Source organism: Gorilla gorilla, chromosome 5, assembly GCF_029281585.2.
Source record: "Gorilla gorilla gorilla isolate KB3781 chromosome 5, NHGRI_mGorGor1-v2.1_pri, whole genome shotgun sequence".
Lineage (NCBI taxonomy): Eukaryota > Metazoa > Chordata > Mammalia > Primates > Hominidae > Gorilla > Gorilla gorilla.
In genome coordinates this window covers 21345984-21372617 of record NC_073229.2, presented here as the reverse complement: position 1 = coordinate 21372617, position 26634 = coordinate 21345984, and the positions used below count along the sequence as shown (strand labels likewise).

The 26634-nt window shown below is 52.0% G+C and overlaps 1 protein-coding gene across 1 annotated transcript in view; it reads left to right on the top strand.

Moving 5' to 3' along the window:
* The first annotated feature begins 1662 nt into the window (after window positions 1-1662).
* Window positions 1663-26634, top strand: part of PXDC1 (PX domain containing 1) — a 29462-nt gene continuing 4490 nt past the window's right edge. The window contains exons 1-4 of the mRNA XM_004043209.5: window positions 1663-2363; window positions 15493-15584; window positions 16459-16576; window positions 26001-26112. Of these exons, the coding sequence (XP_004043257.1) occupies window positions 2108-2363; window positions 15493-15584; window positions 16459-16576; window positions 26001-26112 (578 nt within the window). The 5' untranslated portion in view covers window positions 1663-2107. The remainder of the gene's footprint in view (window positions 2364-15492; window positions 15585-16458; window positions 16577-26000; window positions 26113-26634) is intronic.

Genomic DNA, 26634 nt, shown 5'->3' with positions numbered 1-26634 from the left:
AAGCAATACCATGGTACTGCCTTTGAGAAAAGAAAGGCTTTATTGCAAGACCAGCCAGTAAGGAGACAGGAGGTAGGTTCAAATCTTCCTCCCTGATTTGGGGTCTGGGGCGAGTTCTAAGGAAGCAGAGGGCGAAGGAAAGGACTTAGAAATGTTGGCTGGGCAGGATCTGTTTGAAGGCCTTCAAATTTGGCCATTTATGGTATGGTATGTTGAGGTGGATTTTAGCCCCTATCTTCTGGGCCAAGAGACCCTTCCCTTCTGAGAGTTCGAATGTTCGGGTTCCAGTCATGTCCCAGTCTTCTTCGTTCCAAGGAGACGAATAGTTGGTTCTGGATGTTTGTTAGAGATCAAACCTTTTTCTATGGTGCATGCCTGGGCTTTGTGACTTAAGAGTTTTTGGCTCTGTTATACCTGCAAGGTAACTCAACATTGTTACAAACAGAGTAAGCCCCGTTTGGGCTGGTACTGTGGTTACAACGGCACTTATTCCCACCGCCTAGAATCAAGAGCTGCTGGCACACTGGCTGTTTACTTCCAGTTCCCACGGCCCCTATTCCCCTATACAAAATTACACAGGAAACATATGCGTTCATTTAATTAACAAGTGTATATAAAAACATCATAGACAAAGCAAAAGTCTCTCTTGACACTCTCCATCTTGACCTGTTCACCGCCCCAGACCAGGTGAGGAAAATTTGAAGCTATGCTATCTGCAAGTCACTGGCGCAGTCGGAATAAAAGCTGGTCGTGGTGGGGGAGGAGGGTGGTCATCTGGGTCGGGACTGAGTCGAGGCAGGTGGGACTGAGTGGTAGGGACCTGGGGGGACATCTGGGTCGGGTCTGAGTCCAGACAGGCCACCTGCCTTGGGCCTCTAATATTTCCGCGCAGCGCTGGGCTTTGAGGCTTTCCAGAGCGCTGCCGGGGCGGGGGCGGGGTGAGGTGAGGGGCTCACCCTGGCTCTCCCACCCCTGCCTACAGGCTGTGAGGTCACTCGATTCATTTCTGGAACTAACTTGTAATTCTTAAACAAGTGCTATTAATTCTCTTCCAACTAGGAACCGCCTCAGTAACGCGCCGCTGAGTCAGTTTTCAGGGCGGGCGGTTTCCCCAAGTCCACTCCTGAGGCCCCTCAAGAGCACCCACCGCGTCCAGCTTCCCAGGGCGCTCTTTCCCAGGAGACCTTCTTTTCGCCACTGTTTTCTCCCCTCTTCCCACTTCTCCGAGGGCTGCCCCGCGGTCTGTCCGGCCGTGTCCCAGGCCTTGGCGCGGCTGAGGCATGACCGGAATGCGCGGGAGGACGCGGGGCACGGAAGGGACCTGAGGCACGGAGGGAACCCGGGGCGGGCCGGACTGGCCTGGGCCCTCGTCTGGGCGGGTCGGGGCGGTGCTCGACCCGGCCCGCGCCCCCCGCCCCCCGCCCCGACACTCGCAGCCCCGCCTCCGGACCCCCGGTAGTTGCCATCCCCTCGCGGGCCGGGTGGGGCGCACAGCTCTTAGCCCTGGGAGGTCCCGAGGATCGCGAAACGGAAAGAGAAAAAAGTCTGCGCCGAGCGCCTGGCAAGCAGGGCCCGCCCCGCCTCCCTTCCCGGCTGGTCCAGTCACCGACCTGCGGCTCCGGGGCCGCGAGGGAGGAGGCGCGGGGGGCGCGAGGCGGGGGCGAGCGCTTGGGACTCGGCCCGGCTCCCGGCTCCGGGGGTTCCCGTGGCCGCAGCAGCGCGGTCTCTGCGGAGGCGGCGGGGGCGCGGCCAGCCGGACCTCTTCCTTTCCAGAGCGGCCCGCGGCGCCCGTTCCGCGGGAGGCGGGCGGGAGGCGGACGCGGCCTGGCCTCGACGTCGACTACCGCGCCGCCCGCGATGGGAAGCGCCTTATAAAGCCGCGCCCGGCCGGCCCGAGCCACTCGCCGCCGCGCCGCCCCGCTGCCGCGAACGCGGGCCGTACGCAGCCTCCTGGAGTGCCGGGCCGACTCCGGACGACCCCGGCCCCGGACGCGCCCCGGACGACCCCGGCCACGGACAGACCCGGGACGACCCCGGCCGGGGCGCGCCTCCTGCGGGCGGGCGGGCGGCGGGGCTGGGGAGCCCTTGGCGGGGGCATGCGTGCGACATGGCCTCGGCGGTGTTTGAGGGCACGTCGCTCGTGAACATGTTCGTGCGCGGCTGCTGGGTGAACGGCATCCGCAGGCTCATCGTCAGCCGGCGCGGCGACGAAGAGGAGTTCTTCGAGATCCGCACGGAGTGGTCCGACCGCAGCGTGCTCTACCTGCACCGCAGCCTGGCGGACTTGGGCCGCCTGTGGCAGCGCCTGCGCGACGCCTTTCCCGAGGACCGGTCCGAGCTGGCGCGGGGGCCGCTGCGGCAAGGTGCGGGGTCGGGGACGCGGGAGGGGCGCGGGGCCGAGGCAGCCTTGAAGTGCACGAAGGAGGCGGGGAAGAGACTTCAACCGAGACTGCGACTTCTCCTTCCTGCCCGCCCTGGACAGGGGACACTTGGACCCCGCGCCCGCAGACGAGGGGTGCCCGGGCGGCGGGTTAGGGGGACGGGGAGCCAGCCTGCCTAGCCTGGGGGCGCTCCCGGCGGAGGAGCCAAATGGGGCGGGAAAGGGGCCGAGGCCGGCAGGGCGGGCGCCGGACTGTCCCTGAGGACGAGTCACTTCCGAGGAGGGCGGGGGCGCCCGGGGCTGAGCGGCTCACAGGGTCGGCCCGGCCCTAGCCCCCTGCCCGGTACCTCCCGAGGGCCGGCGGGCGGGCGCACTGGGAAAGCGTCTGGGAGCAGTTAACTGCAGGGTCCGAGCCGGGGGTCGCGTCGGGTCTGGCCGCCGCCCCGAGTTCTCCCCGCGGAGGGCGCGCCCCTGGTCTTCGAGCGCGAGGTGCCACGCAGCCCTTCCGTCCCTCCTCGGAGGGGCCGCCCCGCCCGCGGCTGCCGCGGACAGCCAGGGCCCCCCCGCACCCCCGCCAGGGCTGGTCCCCATTCGCGTTTGATCAGCTGCGCCGCCTCCTCCCCGGCCTTGTGACCGTCCTGGCTCGCGGGAATTCTTGTTTTCAGAAACCTCGGTGGCTTCCCTTTTCCTACCGCTCTGCCCGATCTTTCTTTTGGAGGCCAGGCTGAGGGGGTGGAAGCCGGGAGGACGCAAGAGAGAGGGACTGGAGTTGAGACGGGAAAAATTGCGGGGTGGAGGGGGCAGGCCGGGGAGAGGGGCCGCCTGGGAGGGCCGGGAGGGGAGAAGGGGCGGGAAGACTGGAGGACTTCCGAGCAGGTCCCACCCCCCCTCCATGTGTGACCACCTGTAGCTCGGAACATTGGGACAGTGGCCCAGCGGCCTTCTTTTCTGTAGTCCTCCTCTAAGCAGAGACCTCCTGAAAGCTTGGGGCCAAGTTACTGAAGCACAGGGTGGCCCGTCCAAGTCTCCCCAGCCTCCTGTCTGGCTGCGGTCTTGAGATAACCTGTGCTTTCCCCTGGCGATGGCCCCAACCCCAGTGTGAGAATTACGTGGATAATTAGCTTAGTTCTCATGACACATCTTTTGGAAGGGCTCCCACACCCAGCGAGTTGGGGCCCTGAGCGAGAAGGCCCGCCTTTCAGGCCTCCCTCTGCTCCCCAGAGCCTCACATTTATAGCTGTTCTCCAGACAGTTGGGTGTTATTTCAAGCATGGAAGCAGTTTTCCTTGGAGTTGCTGTTTGTTATGATATTTTAAATTTAACAAATCAATGCCCAAATCAGGAAAGCATCGTGAAGGAACAGCGGTTTATTCAATGACCTTTCCTAGAACGAGGCTTAAATACACTGGAGTCCCTGAGCTTCACTATGGTCAGGCGTCTGAGCTCCGTGACCCCAGGCAGGCTGGTTGCAGCGGGATCCCCGTGGGGCTCCCCACCTGTAACTTTGTGCTTGTGGTTTCTGACGTTTGTGAGGACTGAAAGGCATGGTAGAGGGTCTCACAAGAGCAGGTTCTCCATAAATGCCAGTTGTCATTGTTACCATCGCATCAGCTGCTTCTGGCTGGGGTTGGGCCAGACGGTGGAAAGAGGGCGTGGTTTCAGTTGCATCCACGCTGGTGGAAATACCTCACCTGGAGCAGGAGGGAGGGGCGTGTGAGGAACTCCACTTGCCCTGCACACACCCTGGCTCCGCCTCTTTTGCTGTCGCCCTAGTTGTGCTGGGTCCGTTAGGCGGTCACAAGCTGTGTGGACACGCAAGAGTGGCTCAAAAGAGTGAAGAAAGGTTGAAGACGCGAGCGATTACCGTGGAGAAAAGGCTCAGAAGAGATATGATAGCTACCTCCAAGTACCTCAAGGGGAACAGAAATCAGAAATAGGGGTCAGAATGATGGTGGCAGGGCTGGTGGGCGGTGAGTGTGACGTCCAGCGGCTGGGTGTAAAGGACTTTCTAACAGCACATCGTGGAACTGTTGGAGCTGCTCTCTCTGCTGGGGACAGTCTGGCACACCCTGGAGGGGGTGAAGAGGGGAGCCTGGGACCAGAACCGGGACCATAAGCCCTGCCTTCATTCTAGTCCTTGGTTTTCTGAGGGGCAGTTAGTTGGTCCCTGCCCAGCACCACCTGAGTTTTGTTGTGCAGCACCAGGGAAGTCCTTTCCCTTTCTTTGATCCTTTTAAGTCCAGGGAAATTGTTTGCCAAGTAAAATATATCCCAGTAATGTAAAAGCAGATTGCACCTTATTTCCATGCAGATTTATTATTTGCATAAAAAGATTATCTGGATATACAAACTATAAACACAAAAGGCAGCCAGATGTGTGTGCTTTGCTGTGCTGCAATGCCAGCTTTTCTCTGCATAATTCCCTATCAGATTCCCCAGTTTACATGGATTGAACTGTTTCTGGGACGGGTTAGATTTGCATTCTCTAGTTCCATTTAAGAGATTTGTGAGGAAATCTAGATTTCTGAGCTTCTGCTGGCAGTGGGCTGGTGACTCTTGGAAGTGTCTGCACACCCTTGGAGGGTGTGGGAGCCTTGGCCCCACGTGCAGCTTTGAATCTGCTAGCAATTAAAGGGATGCTGAGACCTTTTCTTGGTCCCTTGAGTACTGCAGTGAGGGAGAATGTGCTTTTTCTCTCTCTGCACACACACACTGTGGAGTGGTGCTTGGAGGCCATCCCTGGGCCTTGTATGTGTCGCAGTGACACATCTGCAGGGATATGTCAACCCCTGCCTGGGGTGGAGGCACAGTGCTCACTAGCGCACTCTCCTGGCCTTCTGTTTGGGTGAGGTCGGACCGGGCTGACCTCAGGACTTGCCCAGCTTCTGTCCTCTCGCCCCTTTCCTTGCACTCTCACTCTCCCACCCGACCTTCTTCTCCATCCAGATTGGATATGCCCCCTCTCCCTTTCTTGTCCCGCAGCCCTAGGGGAGGGAGCTAGCTGTTTCCCGGGGATATTGTCGCCGGGTTACCAAGGTGTTCCGTTCTTGTGTTTTCCAGACTCTCAACACCAGTGGGCCCGAGTCTTTCATTTCAGTCCCCTCTGTGCGATACCTAACACGGTTCAGGGTTACCCTTTATTTACATCTCTCGCATCTAGGAAGGTTTATGCTTTAAAACATAAACATGTTGAATTTCCTTATTGGCATTTTGAGGCTCCTAGACTTTTTTGATCGTTGTTTCTATAGTTTCAGGCTTTGTGATGTCTGAGCCAACCAGGTCACCACTGCAGCAACAGATTGTGTTCCCGAGTAGTCAGGTGATCTTTCATTCTTAGTAGCTGTACAATCAACATTTTGCTTTTACATTCATTCCATCAAATATCTGCGTAGTGCCTACCACATGTATAGGTGATGGTGGCACAGCAGTGAACAAGAAACCAAGAACATCCCTGCCCTCATGATTCTTATATTCTGGTTGGGAGAAATCCAATAGTAACAAGATAAACAAGTAACAAATACATTAGATAGTGATACATGTTCAAAAGGAAAAATAAGCAAAGAAAGGGGCTCCGACTTACAGGAGCAGGGGAGGGGTTTTGCGTTTAGACAGGGTGATCAAGGACAAGTGACTTTTGAAGAGAGACATGAAGGAAAGCGGGGATCAAGCCATTGGGTGCCTGGGGAAGTCGATTCTAGGCAGTGGAAGAGCAGGTGCAAAGGCCCTGAGGCCGGCGTGTGCCTGGTGGGTTTGGGGAGTGAGGAGGTACGGTGGCTGGTGTGGAGACTGTTGGTCAGGAAGGGAGAGAGGAAGGTCGTGGTCACATTTGGGCTTTTATTCAGAGAGGGCTCTGAGCAGAGAGGTGATTTGGCCTGACTCAAACTCGGGCTGCTGTCCTGAGAAAGAGTGGGGGAGGCATGGAGGCAGGTGCTGGGGGCTGGTGCAGCAGAGCAGGTGGGAGAAGTGGGCAAATGCTGATGTGCATTGAGGGAGAGCCACAGGGGCACTGCAAGGCCAGACATGGGGTGTGGAGGAGTGTGCAGATGACCCCAGAGTTTTCAGCCTGAGGTGCAGGACTGGCAGGATTGCCATTTGCTGCCATGGGGGAGTCGGCAGGAGGAGTTGGCATGGGGGAGGAGGTGGCTCAGGAGGGCAGCTTGGGAGGCGGCATTTTAGCGTTTTCTCTTAGTAAGGCCATGATCACAAGCCCGCCAGCCCATGTGGTGCTAATGTACCTGCCTGTGCTCACCTTTATCACCAAAGACGTTCATCTACCTGCATGCTAGGAGACTGTCGTCTTAGATTTGAGATCCGAGTACCAGGGGACTGGCATCTGGGACATTACCAGAAAAGGGCTGGACACAGATGTGACTACCAGACTCCCACAACCCTGACAGCTCTAGGAAGATGCGTGATTTGATCCCAGGGCCTGAACCTGCTCATGCTGTTCTCAGGTGGACAGTGAGGGGAGAAGCCCTGTGTTACCCTGAAACATAAGGGAGAATCCCACCCGATGGCCAACTGCAAAGCCATGGAGTTTACTTTCTTAGTGACAGTGGCTCAGAAATGATCATGGGCCACACCAGTCCCGGGCAGCAGAGCAGGGGCACAGAGGCACCATCTCTGCCCCATCCAGTGGGCCCTTGCAAGTGGGGTGCTGGCTGGGCCTGCCCTTTGCCTTCAACCATAGCTCCACCCCCATGCAGAATTCACCTGCGTCATTCTGCCCCATCCAGAGGGGCAGTTTTACTTCTCAGGGGACTTGGATCTTCTTTTCTGACTCACAGACCTATTTTTGACTTTCTTGACCTGGCCAAGTCACCCTGCACTGGGGGTGCCCTGCCAGGGCTCCCATGGGGCCATCCACCTTCACGCGGCCTCCTCTTCCTCTTTCTTCCTTCTGTTTTGCTTTTCTTTGCCAAGCCCAAACCCCGCCGCCCACTCTGCTTCCCCCCTCCTGCTGTACCTGGGATCCTCTTCCTTTTCCATAAATGGCCACTGAGCTGCGTTTGGTTTGCTGCTCCCTGACAGATCTCAGACTGAGCCCCTGGGCCCCAGGCGACACCTGAGCTCACTTCCCAGCTGGAGACTGGACACTTCCACAGACAGACCTGCTTCCAGGGCTACTGCCTTTCACGGTGGCAGTTGGCACTGAAAAGCTGCAGCTTTCTCACAGAACAGGCCAGGGACTCAGCTCAGGAGCACCTTGATCTGAGCTCCCTGCTTGTTGGCGAGAGGAGCTGAGCGCACACCATATGTGGTGACATTCTTCTGCAGACACCTCTAGCTGTGCCCCCTCTTGCCCCATCCCACAGGAAACGGGGACATCAGACAGACCACGTAACTCTTTTGCCAACTTACACCTGCAAGGGTTTCTTCCCATTGTTAAGAAACCTTGCTGATGTTTAACCTAGACTCAGCAGAAAACACATGGTGGACAGCAGGTGCAGAGGGGGAGGGAAGAGCTTGCAGTTCATACTTTGATAGGTGGCAGCTGTCAGTCTCACCATAGAAGATCAAGGCCCTGCCAGATTGCTGGATCACCCACCTGGGACACAGCTGGGTCATGGTAGGAGGGGTCAGCTTCAGGGTCAACCACCTGGGACACAGCTCAATTACAGTGAGAAGGGTCAGGCTCAGGGATCTCCCCACCTGGGAACACAGTCAGGCCTTAATAGGAGGGGTCAGGCTCAGGCTGAAAGCACTGGCTTTGGACCCAGACAGGTGGGGTTAGGGGATTGGATGCTGGCTTTGCCACCTGCATGTCATTCCAGGCAAGTTCCTCAAGCCTCGGGTGCACTGTTGATGCTATAGCAGTAATAATATCCGCACGCAGGGCGGTTGTGAGTACCGAAAGCAGTGGTATCCGTAGAGTGCCCAGCACCAAGCTGGGCATATATGGGCTGCTGGCTTTGGGACCATTTGCTCTTTGCCCTGGCACTTGCCATGTGCCCTTGATGACAGTGGTCTACGGGAGAGTGCTGGAGGCTGGCTCCTGAGAGCAGCGAGCCGCTTGGCAGGACTGGCCCACTTGTGTGCCCGCCCTCTTCTGGGTGTGGACCCCCCATACACCCTGGGAGAATACCCCTGCCCTGGCTAAAGAGAGAGCCCACGAAGAGGGAGGTCACCACCGAACTTCAGTGCGATCCCTACGGACTAGGCCTGTGGCCTTGCTCGTCCAGAAACTAGAATTGGTGCTGGGTGTGGGCCAGGCTTGGGTTACCTAAGAAAGATCCTAAGATCTAGGCCTGATCCTAAGAAAGAATTGCTGGCCGTGGTGGCTCACGCCTGTAATCCCAGCACTTTGGGAGGCCGAGGCAGGTGGATCACTTGAGGTCAGGAATTTGAGACCAGCCTGGCCGACGTGGTGAAACCCCGTCTCTACTAAAGATAGAAAAATTAGCCAAGCCTGGTAGCGTGCATGCCTGTAGTCCCAGCTACTCGGGAGGCTAAGGCAGGAGAATCACTTGAACCCTGGAAGCAGAGGTTGCAGTGAGCTGAGATTGCACCACTGCCCTCCAGCCTGGGTGACGAGCGAGACTTCGTCTCAAATAAATAAATAAATAAATAAATAAAAATAAGAATTGCCAAGTGCACAGAGTTCTTGTGGCCAGAACCTCTGTGGGAAGCCGTTGCCTCCTTGTCCCTCATGGGCAAGGCCCTTTCCCGGGATTTGTGAGACCACGCTTGTCCTTTTCTGGTCTCAGCTCTCCCCACCCCTGCCCTCCACCTTCCCCATCTCACTCCCTCTTTCCCCAACCCCTTTCACCCTTATATCCGCTCACCCTTCAGGCCGCCTCCTGCCCAGGAGTGGGGGGGGGGGGGATCCCCTGCTGTGCATCCTCCTGGCACCCGGATTTGCCAGGCAGGGGACACTTTGTGGTCTGTGTTTGCCTCCTGTTGGCCCTCCTGGCTAGCATGACGTGCCGGGAGGCCGGGATCCCATCTTGTTGGCTGTGGTATCCCCAGCCTGGTGGAGGAGGAGCCATGGGTGCTTTGGGAAGAGCGACTGAAGTGCTTCCTGCCTGCTTGAGTGGGCTGCTCCCCCTGGGAACCTGTGATGCTGCAGGACGGACTGGCTAAGTGGATGGCTGTTGGAGAATGCTGAGTCTAAAATTTAGGAAGGGGATTTGGCTTTTAGTGGGGAAAATAATGAAAAGGCCTAGAGAAGGCAGGATTACGGGAAGAGCAGAGCAGAGCTCAGTAAGTTTAAGTCAAACATTTCTTTCCCAGTCGCTCTAGGAGCCACCTCCCAGGTACAGAAGGCAGCCGCTGCTGCAGAGGGAGGAAGAGAGACTTCCCTCAGCCCCCAGCTTGGGTCCTCCGGGTGTTCTGTTTTTCCTCAGCCACTTCCATCTCTTCCTCTTGCATTCTCAGCTCAGCTTTTCACTCCTGAAAAGATGTAGAGGAGAGGTGGCTGTGGACCAGCCGCTGGGCGCCCCTGGTGCATCGCAGGGTGGAGGTGTGGGGGAGGCCTTCTGTCCTTGTGTCCACACAGCCGCAATCTCGCTCTCCTTGTACACTTATACTGCGTGACACTCCACAGGTGGAAACGTGTCAGTCTCGGATAGCGAAGAGCAGCCTCAGGTTCCCAGGGAGTTAGAACTTCCCTGGGTTGCTTAGTTATGCATTGAGTAACCAGCTAGTCAGTTCTTAACTCGCTGCTGCTTCAGCATTGACTGCCTATTTAGAAAACAGGTACTTAGGAAGTTTTAAAGGTTTTCCTAAAACATTTTAGATATTTAGTTTCCAAGATGTGTATTATAGTCAACCTTTAAAGAATGTGTGTCTCCCGTGCAGCACACAAGATGAGGCTGCGTCCCCCCTTCACCTCTGCATCTGTGTAGTGTGCTGATGGGCACATTTGTTAAATGGAAAGGAAACAATATAAATGTAATTTATGGTTTGACTCAGTTTGTTAAAGCTCACTTTGCAGAGCATTTCCCCGGGGCCGTCTGTTGTGTGCGTGTGGGAACCGCGTCCTCTGAGTGCTCAGAGAGGCCTGTTCTTTGGGTAGTGGACGCTCTTTAATGCGTGACCTCCTTGCGCACCCGAGCAGCATCCTGCCTTTAGTTTCAGAATTGCAGCAGCAGGAAGCCCTCCCGCTAGAGTCAGATGGCCAAGGTCCTCCCTGGAGGAAGCTGGGCCAGTTACCACAAGTGTTGAGCCCAAAGCCTCCACTTCCCAAAAAAGTGGGACTCTGGACCCAGGTTTCTGAAATCCGGAAGCGGTGTTTGTTAACGTTGGCTCTCACTGTCAGATTTTTGTACTGCCTCCAGCGCCTTCAGTTCTGATTCCAAGAACAAATCAGGTGTTTGTGTTTGCACAAAGCAGCTAATCCCCAAATTGACAGATACAACGCTGTGTTTTCAGCTTTCGAGACCTAACTCCTTTAGGAAGAAAAGTGACGCTGGCAGGCCCCCTGTTGATACTCAGTCCCCAAATGTGTGTCCAGTTGGCCCACTGGAATTTATGTACAATTGTGTTACCAATTTTTTGGTTTCAAATTCTTAATTGTTTGGCTACATCTGGATGAAATTCTCATGTCACAAATTGTGTGGGATGAAATGTTTAAAGTTGAGGTTGTATTAGTGATTCTTTATCAGAAATTAGAACAGTTTCCGGGGCTGTGAACTCTGAGGCTAACTTCCTTAAGCGTGCGTTGCAGTGAACGCCATCCTGCTTTTTCCGCAGAGTGCGCGCGCCTCCTGCTGGTCAGTCCTGAAAGAGCCGAGTGAAGCGGCTCTGCTTCCGTTTTAAGGTTCGCTTGGGAGAATAGGCAACCCTCTTCACCTGCCTGCGGTATTCATCCGTGCGATCTCAGGCAGTAAAACCAAGTCGGACAGGAACCCCCAGAATTGTCATGCCATCAGCAATATTTGGAATATAAAAACCAAAAGTTTTAGATGATCTTAAATTATTGTATTTAAGTGCAGTTTTGAAAACAAGTTTTCAAATCGTTGCTTATGGTAAACAGGTGACATTTGGAAAAATTCCACTAGCCATTGGAAGCCAAAGCACTTGAGTCACAAGGGAAGAGTGCAACAGGTAGGATAGAAAGAAACGCAAATGCACGCAATAGTTTGCTTTGGGGGAAGCAGTATTTCTTAAACTCATAGTTCTTGTCTGTTCCTGGAAAATAAAGCAGTGTCTTCAACGTGGATTCTGCTCAGAACTTTTTCTTTATAAATTTGAGTATTTGTAATTTGGCATGCTGGCAGCAGGAGTTTGAGGTTTCCAGCTGTGAAACTGAGAAACCTTAGTGAATATAAAACAATCAGAAATTGCAAGTTGAAGATTTCTTTTATTTCTGCACTGTGGTCCCAGTGGACAGTTGTACAGTTTTTTTTTTTAAAGTGTTTTCCTTCCACATTAAATACACCCATCCGTTTGGTGTATTTAAAGCATTTTAAAAACAATTGAAGGGGAGTAGGGAAATGCGAGCGTTGGCATTTTAGGAAGGCCAGGCTGTCTGTAGTCTCTTGCCGGTGTCACTTCTTGACTGGGGGCGGGGAGGCATTTGCTGCTCAAGGCAGCCCCGCGCTGCGTTCTTGTCGCCGTGCTCTGGAGCTCTGGTGGTAGCAGCTGGAGCAACAGCAGCCCAGTTGTGCTGCTGTCAGTCAGGTGGGTTTCAGTAAGTTCAGCAGAATTCATCACTTCATGAATCAGCTGCGGCCCCTCCTGGGGAGGGGACCAGCGCTCGTTGTCATTCAGGTGAACTGTCTCCGTGGAGAAAGGACCACAGTGTCCTGAGAAAGCTGATCCAGATTGCCAGCTTGGTTGCCAGTGGAGCCGGAATGGGGAATTCAATAATGGACGTGCCCTTAACTAAAATCCTAGAGCTTAAAAAATAAGCACCGTCATTTCTGTGCTTGCAGGGAGGGATTCCAGCTCTTCACTTTCCCCATCTAAATTTTCTCAGGCTCCTTTTGTTTGGTTGTTAAGGATGTTTACACACCCAAGGAACACAATTTGGCTTCCATTCAGAAACATAAAAGCAGGTGAAAGGAAGCAATGTGGTTCTGCACATTTCCACAAATAAAATCAAACCAGTGTGGCTCAGCAGTTTTAGTGCCACTTGGCCCTCGAGACTCTCCTTCGAGGCTGGTGACCGAAGAGCCTGCTGCTGGTCGGTTCTGTCTGGGGTCAGGCTGAGGTGATGATGAGAAGACCGAGACTGGGGTGCTGCCTCAGGGCAGCTGGAGCACACACAGGAGAGTGACTAACACCTGTCCACTTCTGTCTCATCTGATGCAAGTGTATTCTGCCAGCGCAGCCAGCGAACATCGCATCCCTGGCGTGGGCCAGGCACTGTGCTGGTCACAGGGAGATGAGCCTAAGGTGCCTCCTGCCCTATGACTCTCACTAGTCTCTGGGGAGACCCCCAGGTGAAGGCACAGTCATTGCAGAGGAGCAAGAGGCTGTAGAGGGTGGGATGGGCTTTCCGAACCCACAGGCAGGACCCAGTCCCATCGTCACAGAGCAGGTGGCTTTTGCCTAAGTGGGCTTTGCCCCCTGATGAGCCTGGAGGTGGAGGAGGCTGGAGGACAGCTCACCTGGAGGCTGTTGGGAAGCAAGGGCCTGTTTCTCAGGGTTGGCTTGAGGGTGTGTTTCACAGGGCACAGAGCTGGTGAGGTAGGTGGGCTAGGAGCAGGTCATGAAGAGTCTGCACGCCCAACTAAAATCCTAACACGGTTTCCAGAGGCCTGACCAGGTACACCTGCCTTTCTGTAGTTCAGTCTGGAAGATGGGTCACAAAGAAGATAGCGTAGGCAGATAAAATACCAGACCCAAAGTTAAGTTGGAATGTCAAACAGCAAATATGTTTTTAGTGTAAGTCTGTCCCTGCTATTGCATTATCCATTGTTTATCTGAAATTCGTATTTAATTAGGCATCACGTGTCTTATTTGCCAAGTTTGGCCATACTAAAAGGAGATCAGTGTACCGCAGAATACATTTATCTCCCTAATGTTACCCTTGGAGGTTATCAACCCAACCAAGAGCTGCCCATTAATTAAATCAAAGATGTAGCCAAAGATATGTCAGCAAAGCAAAGATAAAAGCATTATAAACCTCTATAATACCTGTAAATTGCTAGGTCACACTTTCTGTCCTGTGAAATGGGTATACATGTGCTGGATACACTGACTTTGCAAGAAGCCGATCTTGTAAACTGAGTACAACTACTGTGTCATTCATTTGATCAACTGGAAACTAGTATTCTAGCTGTAATAAAAGTTGAAACATAACAGTAGTTTTGCTTGTCTTAGAATAAAGAAGCACTTTGTGGGAATGAGCTATATAATTGTCTTCTCTTTAGAAACAACTTTTTAAGAATTTTGAATTGGCTCCCCTTTCCTTGGTAGACTTCCCTGAGCAAGCAGGGGATCAAAGCATTTTGGTTGAAAGAGTGGTGCATATATACATCTTGTAATATATAAATATTTGAAATTCTATGTAAATTGCGGTATATAAATATTTGAAATTCTATGCAAGGAATTCAGGGCTTGGGGAGGAGGCATGCGGAGAGTCTGGTACTTTTGTTGTTTTCTCTTTTTCTTCCTTCTCCACCCTGCTCCCGGCATGTGGGGAGGTGGGCTGAGGCTGGAGAAGACGGCAGAGGGTCATCCAGCTCCTTCCTCTGGTGACGGCCAGGGCATCGTGCTTGGGCGTAGGCACAGGCCACATGGACGGAGGCCCCAGGGTTTTCCGGTGGCTGAGTCACAGACCACGGACCCTGCCCCTCTTGGACCCTTGTGCCCTGCACAGCTGGCCGCCTGGGCCTATGTGGCTGAGGTCAGTGGAGGGGGCAGGATCAGATAGCCCCACTGCCAAGCAGGGATGCCTGCTGGGATACCAGTGAGCCAGGTGAATGGGCACCTGACACGTGCTTGAGGAAGTGGGGAGAAGGTTCTTGGCCTCCATGGATCCCCACTGACCCCCGTTATGGGGATGCCCCTGCGGTAGCCCACTCTTTCAGAAGTGCCTTTGACCTATGTCTGGGGAGCCCTGGCGGGAGTTTCCATGGACTGTATGCTCTGGGACCTCTTAATTTCAGTCAGGAAGTTTAAGATATCTTTTTTTTATCTCTTTTATAGACCTATTCAACGAATTGCTTGAAAACTGAACAGGCTTTTCCCCTGCAAAACAAAATCAGACCAGAACTTCTGAAAACCTTAGTCTCCATGACCAATAATACTAGGTTGGTGCAAAAGTAATCGCAGTAATCACGGTTTTTGCCATTAATAGTTCTGGCACTTAAGCCTTTGTGGTTTAATCACCGCTCACGGGCACGTTTGCATCAGCCTCGGTCACACAAGTGTGGGGGAGACGCCAATGTCCTTGGGCACCTACTTCCCCATCCCTGCAAAGCCGAGGGATAGAACCTGTGATGGGAAGACTTCTGCTCTGCGCTTCTCATGGGGAGATAGAAAAGCACCCGAGCCTTCATGCCTCGAACTATGGTATTTTAAAAATAAAATATTGTGCTGCCTGACAGCCACCCGGGCGTGTGGTGACCGTGAGAAACACAGAGGCTCAGATTCCTGGAAAGTGGCATGAGTCGTGTCCACTTTGGTTTTGTCCAGGCAGAGATCTGACTTTTTTCCTTGTGAACGTGGCATGTAAATGACTGGTCTGAACAGGGGCTCCATTTCCAGGGGTCTGCGATCTGAGCAGCCGTGGCCAGAAGAGTGAGTCCTTCCCTGTGTCATTGGGGGTGGGCTGGTCCTGGGCCAGCGCCCCTGACTGTAGCCACCATGCTGGTGGGGCCTGATTCGCCCTGGGCTGAGCTCTGGCTGTGACCAGGGTGATTGTGGAGTTTGCCAGGCTGCCCCACTTGGAGGGATCTTACCCCTCCCATCCCCTTTTCCGATTGACAGTACCAACTCCCACACAGACTTAACGGATCATTGGGTAGGTGAGACATCGAATGAGGCTTAGAGCAGGACTTCCAGAATGCGGCTATAGGTGCATAAGGCTAAATGAATGTTCCCGACGTCTCATTACAGAGGACGACCCTGGCGGTTTGTGGGCACCTATTGTGTATTGCATTGGAAGCACGTTTCCTGGTGTGCTCTTCTGACTTTGAGCATTTCTGTCTCAATTCTAGGACTGGTTGCCATAAAGGAAGCCCACGACATAGAGACCAGGCTTAATGAGGTGGAGAAGCTGCTGAAGACGATCATAAGCATGCCCTGTAAAGTGAGTGCGGCCAGGCCCCGGGCTAGGCAGGGAGGTGGGAGGTGCTGGCACCTCCCAAATGTGAAAGGCGTCCATCCCCCCGGAGGGTTGACTTGCTTGCTCTGTCTCACTTAGCCGTTTTGTTCCCTCCCTGGAAGTACCAGGCGATAGGGACGGGGTGGAGGTGTGCAGGTGTAATCAGGAGAAAGAAGGCTTTCATGGGCTCCAGTGGCCCTGGTTTTTCCTCCCTGGGGAAAGAGTGAAAATGAGGGATGCAAGGAGGCATGGGTGGAAGGGCGCGGGGCCCCTCTGGCTGCAGGAGGCCTTTGCTTTCTGCCTCTGCTTTCTGCCTCTGCTCAGAATCCACTGTCTTGCTGAGGGGATTTTAGAACAGACATGTGGAAACCAAGAAGAACATTGGTGTCAGCACAGCGGGGCAAGTTGCCCGGATTTGACCGTCAACTCTCTTTCCACGTAAGCCTGCGGGCTTCGTCGTGAGTGGTGGTTAAAAACCTGGACTTGAGCACCAGGCAGACCTCCTTAGCTCCTGGAAGCTTCCCTTTCTTTCTGGCCAATGGGGAGAGTGGACACAGCCTACAGTTGACTATAGAGGGAGGGAGGCGTGAGTGAAACTGGCACATCAGAGCCATGATTCCCTCCACTGCCCAGGTCGCTGAGGCCTTGCCTTTCAGCCGCCTGGGCCATGAGCACATGAGGGCTGTGCAGTGATGGCAGCCCCGCCCCTGCGGCCAGCCATGGGAGCATCTGGACATTCATGGGGCGTTTGCATCACACAGGCTGCCTCTGCGGAGGAGCGGGGCCCCTCTCTTGGTGGACAGACAGGGCCAACGTGTAGAGGCTGATCATTTTTAGTAATCCCTGTATTTCTCCCCAGTATTCTAGATCGGAAGTTGTGCTCACCTTCTTCGAAAGATCTCCTCTGGATCAGGTGTTAAAAAATGATAATGTACATAAAATTCAACCCAGCTTTCAAAGTCCAGTCAAAATATCAGGTAAGAGCCACAAAGGAGGGGTTGGTGGGAGGGACTGCTGTTGAGGCTGAGGTGTCACAGAAACCCTCACAGTTGGCTGTCTGTGAGGCTGGGCCACACTTTTCCAGAAAGACAATCGAGAGAAATGCGAATGTACAGGGAGAGGCTGTTGCCTGATTCTCCCAAGCAGTGTTTCCTCCTGTGGTTTTCACTCCTGCTGCATCCTCAGGGGTTTGTTTGGCATGTAAATTGGAACTCACTTAAGAAATGGTATAACGATGAACAAACACATTGATGATAGAGTTTGAAGCAAACTATTGGAATCCACCGTTCAGCCTCCTGAAGTGAGACAGCCCATGTCAACGTGGCATTGAATTTGGTTCTTGCTTTTAGGGGCAGCCATAACCAAAGGGACGCACAGGCTTTAGGTCTCCTTAGCGTGGATGTGGGACTGTGGCTCCTGGCACAGGAAGGAAGGAAGGGGAAGCTGGGGCCTCTTGGCCAGTCCAAGTTTGGTGACTTACTAAGATCTGGGTTGCAGGTGTCATGAGAACACTAGACTTGTTTTTTGCAGCACTATTTTGACAAAGGCTGAGAGGAGGATTTTGTAGGGAAAAGAGCTCTGTCCTGGGAGTCTCTAGGACTGGATTTTCCCAAGCAAGTGGCAATCACCTTGTGACATAAGAGGGGACAGTTGTGTGCGATCTTGCCTGGTGGACAGGGAGGGAAGGGGGGACTCATGAGAGGAGACATGGCTCAGCCAGAGGAGAGCACCTCCATGATGTTGCGATCTGTGGGAAGGAGAGCAGGGGGCCTGTGTCCATCATTCCGTTTCTGAACGGAGGAGGAAGCAGGGGAGAAGGAGGGATGGAGGACTCAGAAGGATGTCAAGGGAGAAGAGCGGATGAGAGGGGGTCTGAGCCCAGAGCTGACCCAGAAGGAATTGGGAGACCAGAGGACAATGGGGATGGGTGACTGATGCTGTTGGCTGTGAACGTGGCCTTGCTGATTATGGGCCACAGCACAAGTGGGATTCTGAATTGTGTGCTTGGGAGAACTGGGTGGGGTGGGCAGGTTCTGGAACCTGGAGTGGAAGATGGGTTTGTAGATATTAATCGGATTGTGTGTGCGCAGGGTGGTGGCGCACCTGACCCTGTCTGTGGCTGCTGCTTTGTTTTGTTTTTTACTTTTTTGTTTGTTTTTACTGACACATAATTATTGTACATATTTATGGGGTAAAGTGTGATGTTTTGATACATGTGTATATCGTGTAAAAATCAAATCAGAGTATTTAGCATTTCCATTATCTCAAACATTCATCTTTTCTTTGTGGTGAGAACATTCAAAATCCTCTCTTCCAACTATTTTGAAATACACAAGGCAGTACTGTTAACCCTGGTCACCCTACTGTGCAGTAGCACAGCAGAGCTTATTCCTCCCACTGTCACTTCGTGCTCACTGACCAGCCTCTCCCTGTCCACCGCTGGCCCCTCCCCAGCCTCTGGTAACCACTGTTCTACTTGCTGCTTCTATGATCTCCCCTTCTCTAGGTTCCACATATGGGTGAGATCTTGTGACATTTGTCTTTCTGTGCCTAGCTTATTCACTTAACATAATGCCTGCAGGCTCATTCATGTTGCCACAAATGACAGCATTTCATTCTTTTTAATGGCTGAATAGTATTCCATTGTGCATATGTACCACATTTCCTTTACTCATTGGTTGGTAGACACTTTGGTGGTTTCCATTGTGTGTTCTTGGCACCTTTGTCAAAAATCAGTTGGCTGTATATTGATTTATTTCTGTGTTCTCTATTCTGTTCCATTGGTCTATGTGTCTTTTTATGCTAGTACCATGCTGTTTTGGTTACCGTAGCTCTGTCGTATATTTTGAAGTTGTGTAGTGTGCTGCCTCTGGCTTTGCTCAAGATTGCTTTGGCTATTTGGCATCTTTTTTGGTTCCATATACATTTTAGGATTGTTTTGCTCATTTTTGTTGTTGTTGTTTTGTTTGTTGGTTTTGTTTTGTTTTGAGACAGGGTCTCCCTCTGTTGCCCAGGCTGGAGTGCGGTGGTGCAGTTACAGCTCAAGTGATCCTCCTGCCTCAGCCTCCCAAGTAGCTGGGACTACAGGCGTATCCCATCATGCCAGGCTAGTTTTTGTATTTTTTGTAGAGATGAGGTTTTGCCATGTTTCCCAAGCTGGTCTGAAACTCCTGAGCTCAAGCAATCCATCTGCCTTAGCCTCCCAAAGTGCTGGGATTATAGGTATTAGCCACTGCGCCCGGCCTAGGATTGATTTTTTTTTTTCTCTATTCCTGTGAAGAATGTCATTTGTATTTTGATGGGGATTGCGATGAATTTGTAGATCACTTTGGGTGGTATGCTGCTTTTGATATCTCCCTAAGATACCTTCCTATGTGCCCTTAGACAAGAGCAGTGAGTACAGGAGCCCCTTTTTAGCTGGCACTGGGTCTCCAGAACCTTTATGGGAGAGTAAGGATGGCTGGGTCCTTTTTCCTGGCTGGGTGTCTATGGATCCTCATCTCAGAGGGCTCACAGAGGGCTCTGGAGTCCTAATTGTCTATTGCTCTGGGTTTTGCATTTTGTAGTGCAGAGCATGGGGAAGCCTGGTTCTTTAGTCTGAGTGGGGAGAGTCCTGGCACCAGTGTCTCTGTTTTGGTTTGTTTTGCTCTGTTTGGGCAACCCAGAGATCAAGGAGCAGCAGAGTCCTCTTAGTGCCTTGCCTTATGGGAGGTGCTGGCCCCCGAGAGAGAGGGATGGATTAGAGGCCTGGAGCCACCTCTGATGGAGAAGCTCCTGAGGCACAGTGCCCGGCACGTGCTTCAGCCTGCCCTGGCCTCCCGTCTCTATCAGCGATGTGTATGAACACATGGCCCACGTGGACCCTAAGGGGCGAGCATAGTGAGACGAAATTTAACAGGGAGAAACGCAGAGTCTCATGTTGCCATTGAAAGTATGTTTTCTTTGCCTTTTTGCAAGGGCTGAGGACAGGTTTCAGCCATGGCTGTCTGTGGCCTTCCGTGTGTGATGGGGGTGCAGTGTCCAGGTCTAGGAAGGCAGGGGTCCTGGCCTCCTTATGCAAGTCAAGACTGTCCCTGGGATGCAGCAAGATGAATTATTACATCCGGAGAAGAGTGTCTGGTGGGCAGGGGTCAGAAGAATGGGAGGAAATGTGGAAGAGTAGCTAGGAGGAAGGGGATGCCACCTTCAGATGTTGGCGGGCTGCCATGGGAAGGGGTCAGGTGGGAGCTGGCACTGGGCCTGTGGGTAGAAGTAACTGTGGGCGACTTTGGCTCAGCACAGAACCCGTTCTAACATCTGGGGCTGCGTAACCATGGAGTCTGCACCAGCCTGTGGCTAACAGTCTCAGTGCAAAGTCTGGGGGCCCGGAGGTGTTGCTGCAGGAGGCGGCAGGCGGTACGGCCTCTTGCAGCCTTGCAGAGCCGAGGGTCTCAAGCGCTCTGAGTGTTTCCTCCTCTTCCTCTTCTCTGCCGGTCACCGAGTCTGGTGTTCTTTCTCTGAACCCCCCAGACCTTCCGATCTCTGTTCCCGGTCTAGCCGGCCCCTCACTGTGTCTAAGGGAGCTTCTTAATCTAGAGCAGTTGTACCTGCCGGTGGTGAGGCGGTACACCCCGCACACCACGGCAGATACCTCCCTTCAGGAGTGCTTTTTAATGAAATTACTATTGACAATAAATAGCCCCAACATCCCTTTGAGAAAATGGCTCACACATAGGCACACCATGTTCTCAGTCTTGGTCCCATATTTGGCATGTTTCTGGATCTGTGGCTCCCCAGGCTGAGGCACGGGGTCCAGAGAGTCCTGGCATCACCTGAGACTGTCCACACGGCTTTCTCTCATGCCTCCCCCTTTCTCCAGGATATGAACCCGAGGACTGAGCCAGGCATCCCAAAGCTCTGACCTCTGAGGCTTATTAACTGTCTTAAAAGCTCACTCTCACCATCAAGCCCAAGTTCTTGGTCATTCTGGGCATTCAGAGCCTAGCCCACGCTAGCCTTTTGATGTTGTCACCTCCACTCCAGAGCCTCGGCCTCCTGCAGGGGACTGGCCAGCCGTTGCATGGACTGTGGCCCTGCAGGGTCCTTCGTGCAAACCTGCCTGTCCACTGCTGTCCTGATTAATTCCATTCATTCCCGGCCGAGAGCCCACATCCACCCTCCTCCTCCATTTCTTATGCCACTGACATACGTATAGGGAGGCGGTGCCATGGGGAACAGGCACTGACTGTCTCTGCTCTCATGATGTAGGCTGGGGATGGGGACCTGCAGGTGCCGAGTACCTTGGCTTTTCTAGGACAGTTTAGTTGTCAGGAGCTCCACTAGATGGCGCCCGGCGCTAGCAGGCGCGGCGCCTGTTTCCACATCCTGGGGCCACTGTGAGGACAGTCAGGATGGACTGCATCCCTTGGCAGTGCTTCCAACCAGTACAGCCTTAATCAGTCTTTGTCCCAATGCTTATCAAATGTAAGAAAGCAAGAATTTAGAGCGTTCTGCCTCATGGCTGCAGCTGTGCAATGTAAAAGGAAATGCAAACCTCAGCTTCGATCCGGCAACTTGGACTCATCAATCTCAGCCACAAAATCTGACCATTCAGGTTTAAGAGGCCTGGAAATGAATCACAATTTTATTTTTCATTAATCTGGCTTCTGGCCAATCTCAACCTTAGTTTTACTATGTAGGGGTAGCCCAGCTAGCCAGTTAATACAAGGGCACTGCTTTGGGTTTTGTTCCGTTGCTGGAGTACATGGGAAATACAGTGAGAGAGAGGAGGTGAAAGGGAGGAAGGCTAGAGTATGAATGCTTTCACGGCTGAGACCGCGTGTCTGCTGAGAAAAGGAATAGAGTTATTGAAGTGAGGAGTTGTGACGTTTGTGGGGCTATGAAAACATAGCTGCATCTAAAAAACAGAAAAATTGCCATCAGGCAAACAGACACATTGGTAATTGTTGCAAAAAAGATCCATTGATTGATAGATGCAAAGATTTGTGAGTGAAACTTTGAAGAGAAACAGGATTTGCATAGCCGCAAGGCATCCTCCTTCAATTATTAACTACAAAGGGAAAGGTGGTAACTTCACTGTGGAAACAGCTGGCAGAAGCCTCCTCACCAGGCACTCCACAGCAGCCTCAGCAGCAGCAGGACCTGTCAGCATCAGCCCCACCCCCATATGCCACTCCAGGTCTCATGCAGCGTCACTGTGTAGGGTTCCTGCCAAAAATGCATCACCTCGATCGAATCACTCTGAAACTGCCAACAAACCCAAATCGAGGGACATTTGCTAAAATAGCTCAGTCCTCTCTAAGAGTGCTACGATCATGAGGGACACGGAAAGATGGAGGAACTGTCAGAGGTCGTAGAAGACCAAGACAGAGCAACTCATTGCAGCAAGGGATCCTGGATTGGGGCCCCCACGGAAAACAGGAACGTTGGTGGAAAAACTGTTGAAATTCAAGTGAAGGAGGTCTTTCATTTAGTTAACAGAATTGTGCCAATGTCAGTTTCCATTGAAGAGCAGGGCTGCTTTCATTTGGAAAAATATGAGTGTAAAAAAATAGCTTGAAAGTCAACTATTTCATGGAATCAGTCATGTATGTGATTAAAATGGCTACATTGGTCAAAGATTCTTGCTATAGATACTAAGCTGACTTCTAAGACATTCACACTGTATGTTTGAAGAGAGGCTCAGATGCTGTAATTTTTCTTGAATGACAACATTTTCTTCCATTCTTTTTTATTTACATGATAACAGATGTGAGGACATTACTAACAATGATCATAATAGCTGTGAGGAAATGCGGACCTCAGCCTTGATACGGCTATTTGGACTCATCAATTTCAGCCACAAAATGTGATTATTTAGGTTTAGGGGGCCTGGAAATAGAACACTGTTTTTCATTAATCTGGCTTCTGTATAATGTCAACCTTATTTTTACTAAATAGGGGTAGCCCAGTTAGGCAATTAATAAAAGGGCACTGAATGATCATGATAGATCACTCAGGACTCTTTATTGAGCCCACAGCATTTGCTAGATTCTTTACATACATCATCGCAAGTTAGTCTGCACGATGGCCTTTGGAATGGATACCTTTATTTCAATTGTACAGATGAAGAAACTGAGCAAAAAATAACCTGCTCTCCAGGCATAAGTAGCAGAGCCTTCCCCAGCTGCAGTCTGCATGCTTTCCTACCTGCTCGTGCCTGCTGAGGAGCCAGCATTCCACACTGCAGACACGCCATGCTTGCTAGTGCTCTGGCCGAAGGCACATGGCAGGTTATCAGTGGACTTTGTTACAAGTCAGGCTCCCTGGTCCCCTAGCAATGAATCTCAATGCAGCCTTTTGCTTGAAGGTACAAGTTCATGGTCTACACCATCGTCTTGTGAAAACTGACCTGGGAGGTCAACTCCCATGTAAATATCTGCTGTCCGTGGTTGAAACGGGGCACAGGCTACAGGCTTAGCAAGAAGATCTCCTTAAACCAGTGGTCCCTACAATTAGAGGCTTGCTAGAGCTAAATGTTTTTTCTTCTTCTTTTTTTTTTTTTTTTTTTTAAAACTGTGGACGTGTTCTAATTTCTACAGCTTTTCTTAGGACTTTTTTGTTAAAGTGACCAAGTAAATAAAAATGTAAACTGTTAGAGAATCTGTGCTCCATTTTCACCCAGCACAGGCATATAAAAGCTGTGCACACTTCCCTAGGTTTTAAGACAATTTGCTTTTCAATAAACAATCCCTTTCTGAACCCGTGTTAGGAATAAATGTTCCAGAGGTTGCTGCACACCTGCCAGCTGTGTAGCCTGGCTTGCCCCAAGGTTTTTCGAGGTTCTGGGGCTGACAGCAGAGGTGGGATCCAGGAGGGAACCGGAGCTTCTCAGGGACCATCTTTAGTGAAATGCGAGAGTCTAAGCGAAGTCCCTCTCTGGGCCGGGCCTGTGACAGCAAGGTCCATGCAGGAGGCACCAGACATACCTTAGTGTCCTCCAGGGCCCAGCCAGCCTTGCAAATAATTAAACCACATGTATGTGCATGAGGCTCCTTGTCACAGGCAATTAAGGAATGATTGCTTACAAATCTATTTTTTGGGGGACTGGTAATGACTCCATTTTATAGAGCTCCAAATTTCACATTTAAGAAAGATTAGGCATGTAAAGTAACTCTTCAGAATTTTATTCAGAAGTGATTTGCAGCAGTGACATTTGTTTTAAATTGTAGGCCACCACCCAACCAAGTTCCCTTTGCAAAAGGGGTGGGAGAAAGGGGGATGGGGCTGTCAGCTGGCTGTATGGAGGTTGCTCTGAGGTTTTGTGTGCTTCCCAAGAAAGACAGATTTGGGTCAGAGTTAATAAAAACAATAAAGGCAGTGGTTCTGTGCTGCCACCCATTTTAGATAGAGAGGCGAGGGAATCTTAGTTTATCTTGTTAGGATATGGCAGTTTTCACAGTCCGCCTGTTCAGTGAGGCTTTGGTAAGCATCTTCTTTCGCCCCTTTTGCACCTGGAAGTGTGGCTGACCCCAGACTTTGGGCAATGATTCCTCTTTGCTTCGCAGAGCTCCTTCTCAGGACCTGCAGCCCTACCAGGTGGTACAGGGAGGAGGGCAGGGAAGAGCTGAGGACTGATGTCCCCAGGAAACACCAGTGACCCTTCTCCAGAAAGGCAGGTGGAATTTTAGCAATGACCTGATGAATCTGACTGATGAATCGACATTTTGATCTTATGGGGGGCGAGGAGGAAATCTGTTTCTCTTTCCTCATTTTTGTGTAATTTCCCTAATTCTCTTCGTATGGAAAGCAGTTCAAAGAACTGAGAACCAAATATGTAGAAAGATTAAACAGAAGGTGACTATTTCAGTTACCAAAGAAAGCAAATCCATACACGGGAATAAACCAGGCTAAATTGTGGTAAGGTGTAAGAAAAAATAAAGGAAAACAGTCCCCCAAGCAACTAAGGCATCCGATGGGGCAGTGAGCGATGTTCCTGTTGGGTGTGGTGTGCCAGGGGAGAGGGAGGGCTGTTAGGAGCTGTGTCCTGAATGGGAAGAAGATAATCCCTTGGATCTGAGAAGGCACCAGGAATTTGGAGGGTATTTTAGGCATGACTTTTATGATGGGGTGCATAGAGGTTCTGAGTCGAAAGAACAGACGAAGGTGGTCCTGGTCTTAGAGCTGTGGTTAGGAGATGGGCAGGCTCACGGGCAGCTGGAGGACTTTAGCTCCAAGAACCGGCCATGGCTACCAGATCTCATCTGCCGAGCGAGGGGACGGAAACGCGGTCCCTCAGAAAATACAAACGAACGCTGCAGCTTTTTATACCTAGATGGACCAGATGGCATGATGCGATCCAGCAGTTCATGGGATTTCAGAGTGAGAAGGATCCTCAGAGATTAATACAACTTTGAAATTTTCCATTGGAGGAAACTGAGTCCCAAGGCCATGGAGCTCATTGTCCTGGCTCCTCATCCTCCATTCCAGCCCCTCCAGCCAAGGACGAGCGCAGACTTCCACCCTCTAGCTCATGCCATGCAGCCGGTGTGGACGTAGGAAGTCGTTTTTCTTTGCTGGCTTTTCTAAATTACCCAAATCTGTGCTTATTTGGAAAAAAAATCATTTACATACAGAATTATATAAAGCGAAACAGCGAAAGTCACCCTTTGGTTTAAAATGCACACTGAGAAGTAACTCAGGAATGGGCAACCAATATTGTATATTTTCACTTAGAAGTGGGAGCTAAGCTATGAGGATGCGAAGGCATAAGAATGGTATCATGGACTTTGGGTTCGTGGGGTGAGGGATAGAAGACTACTTACTGGGTATAGTGTACCCTGCTTGGGTGATGGATCCACCAAAATCTCAGAAATCACCGCTAAAGAACTTATCCATGTAACCAAGACCCACCTGTACCCCCAAAACTATTGAAATAAGAATAAAATGCACACTGATTTCATTCAGTCAGAACAACAACCCAGGGCAGTCAATATTGTTACTCCTGTCTCAGCCACAGTGAGAGCTCAGCAAGGAGAGGTACCCTGGGCAGAGCCACATGTCACTGTGCCGTAGCTCTGCTCTCACACGCAGACTCACAGATTTGAGCCCAGTACTCCTTCTTTGTACTCCAGCTTGAAGCCCACAGCAAAGGGCGTATGGAGAGCGTACTCAGGCAGCAGAGCATCTTTGTCTTGGGAGAGACACGCAGCAGGCCTGGCTCCTGCGGGGATTGACCTCTTCCCTGACTTTGTGCGGCAGAGCTCTGAATGGGTCTCGGGTGCACGGCATTCTCTTACGGTGTGGAAGAGAGGCACGGGCAACAGGTGGAGGAGAATGCAGGGAGATGGGAGTAAGTTCCAAACTCCAAAACCTCAAGCACCGACCCCTCCTGAGGACTCACCTTGTTGCTTTGGTTTTCAGAAATCATGAGGTCCAATGGATTTTGTTTAGCAAATACCGAAACAATAGTTATTGACCACAGTATACCAAATGGAAGAGACCAGCACCTGGGCGTGGACCCAACAGAGCATTTGTAAGTATGCTGATTTGAATATCGTTTCATAGACTGTCCTGAGCCATTTGCCTTGTGGGATGGGGGCTCACTGTTCTTATGGAAGGAAGTGGGTGCCCAGAGCCACCCAGCAGTTCCTACCTGCATTTGGACACTGATTTTAGAAGTTTGCCTTTCCTAGAGTCTGGTGAGATCTTGATGAGTGAATCTGTGGAGGATGGAGTTGCTGGCTCTGAGGGGCATTTAGGAGACGTTGCAGGGCTAGGGGCCTGGTTCGTGTGGGGCCCTGAAGGGTGTGATGCTGTCTCCAGGGCCAGGAGGGCCACATGCCTCACACTCAATGGTCCTGATTCCCTGAGATGGGGACATGTTTGCCTCAAGGCTGCCTGGCCCTGTGCTGAAGGTGTAGGATGTATCTGATTACTGAGGCTGGACAGCCAAAGCCACCACTGTCTTCTCCGCTCTTTCTGTCTCTGATTTGACTGTAACACATGCTCTAGAGAGCCCGGCACTGAGGTCGGCAGCATCTTCAGCCTTGGCTCT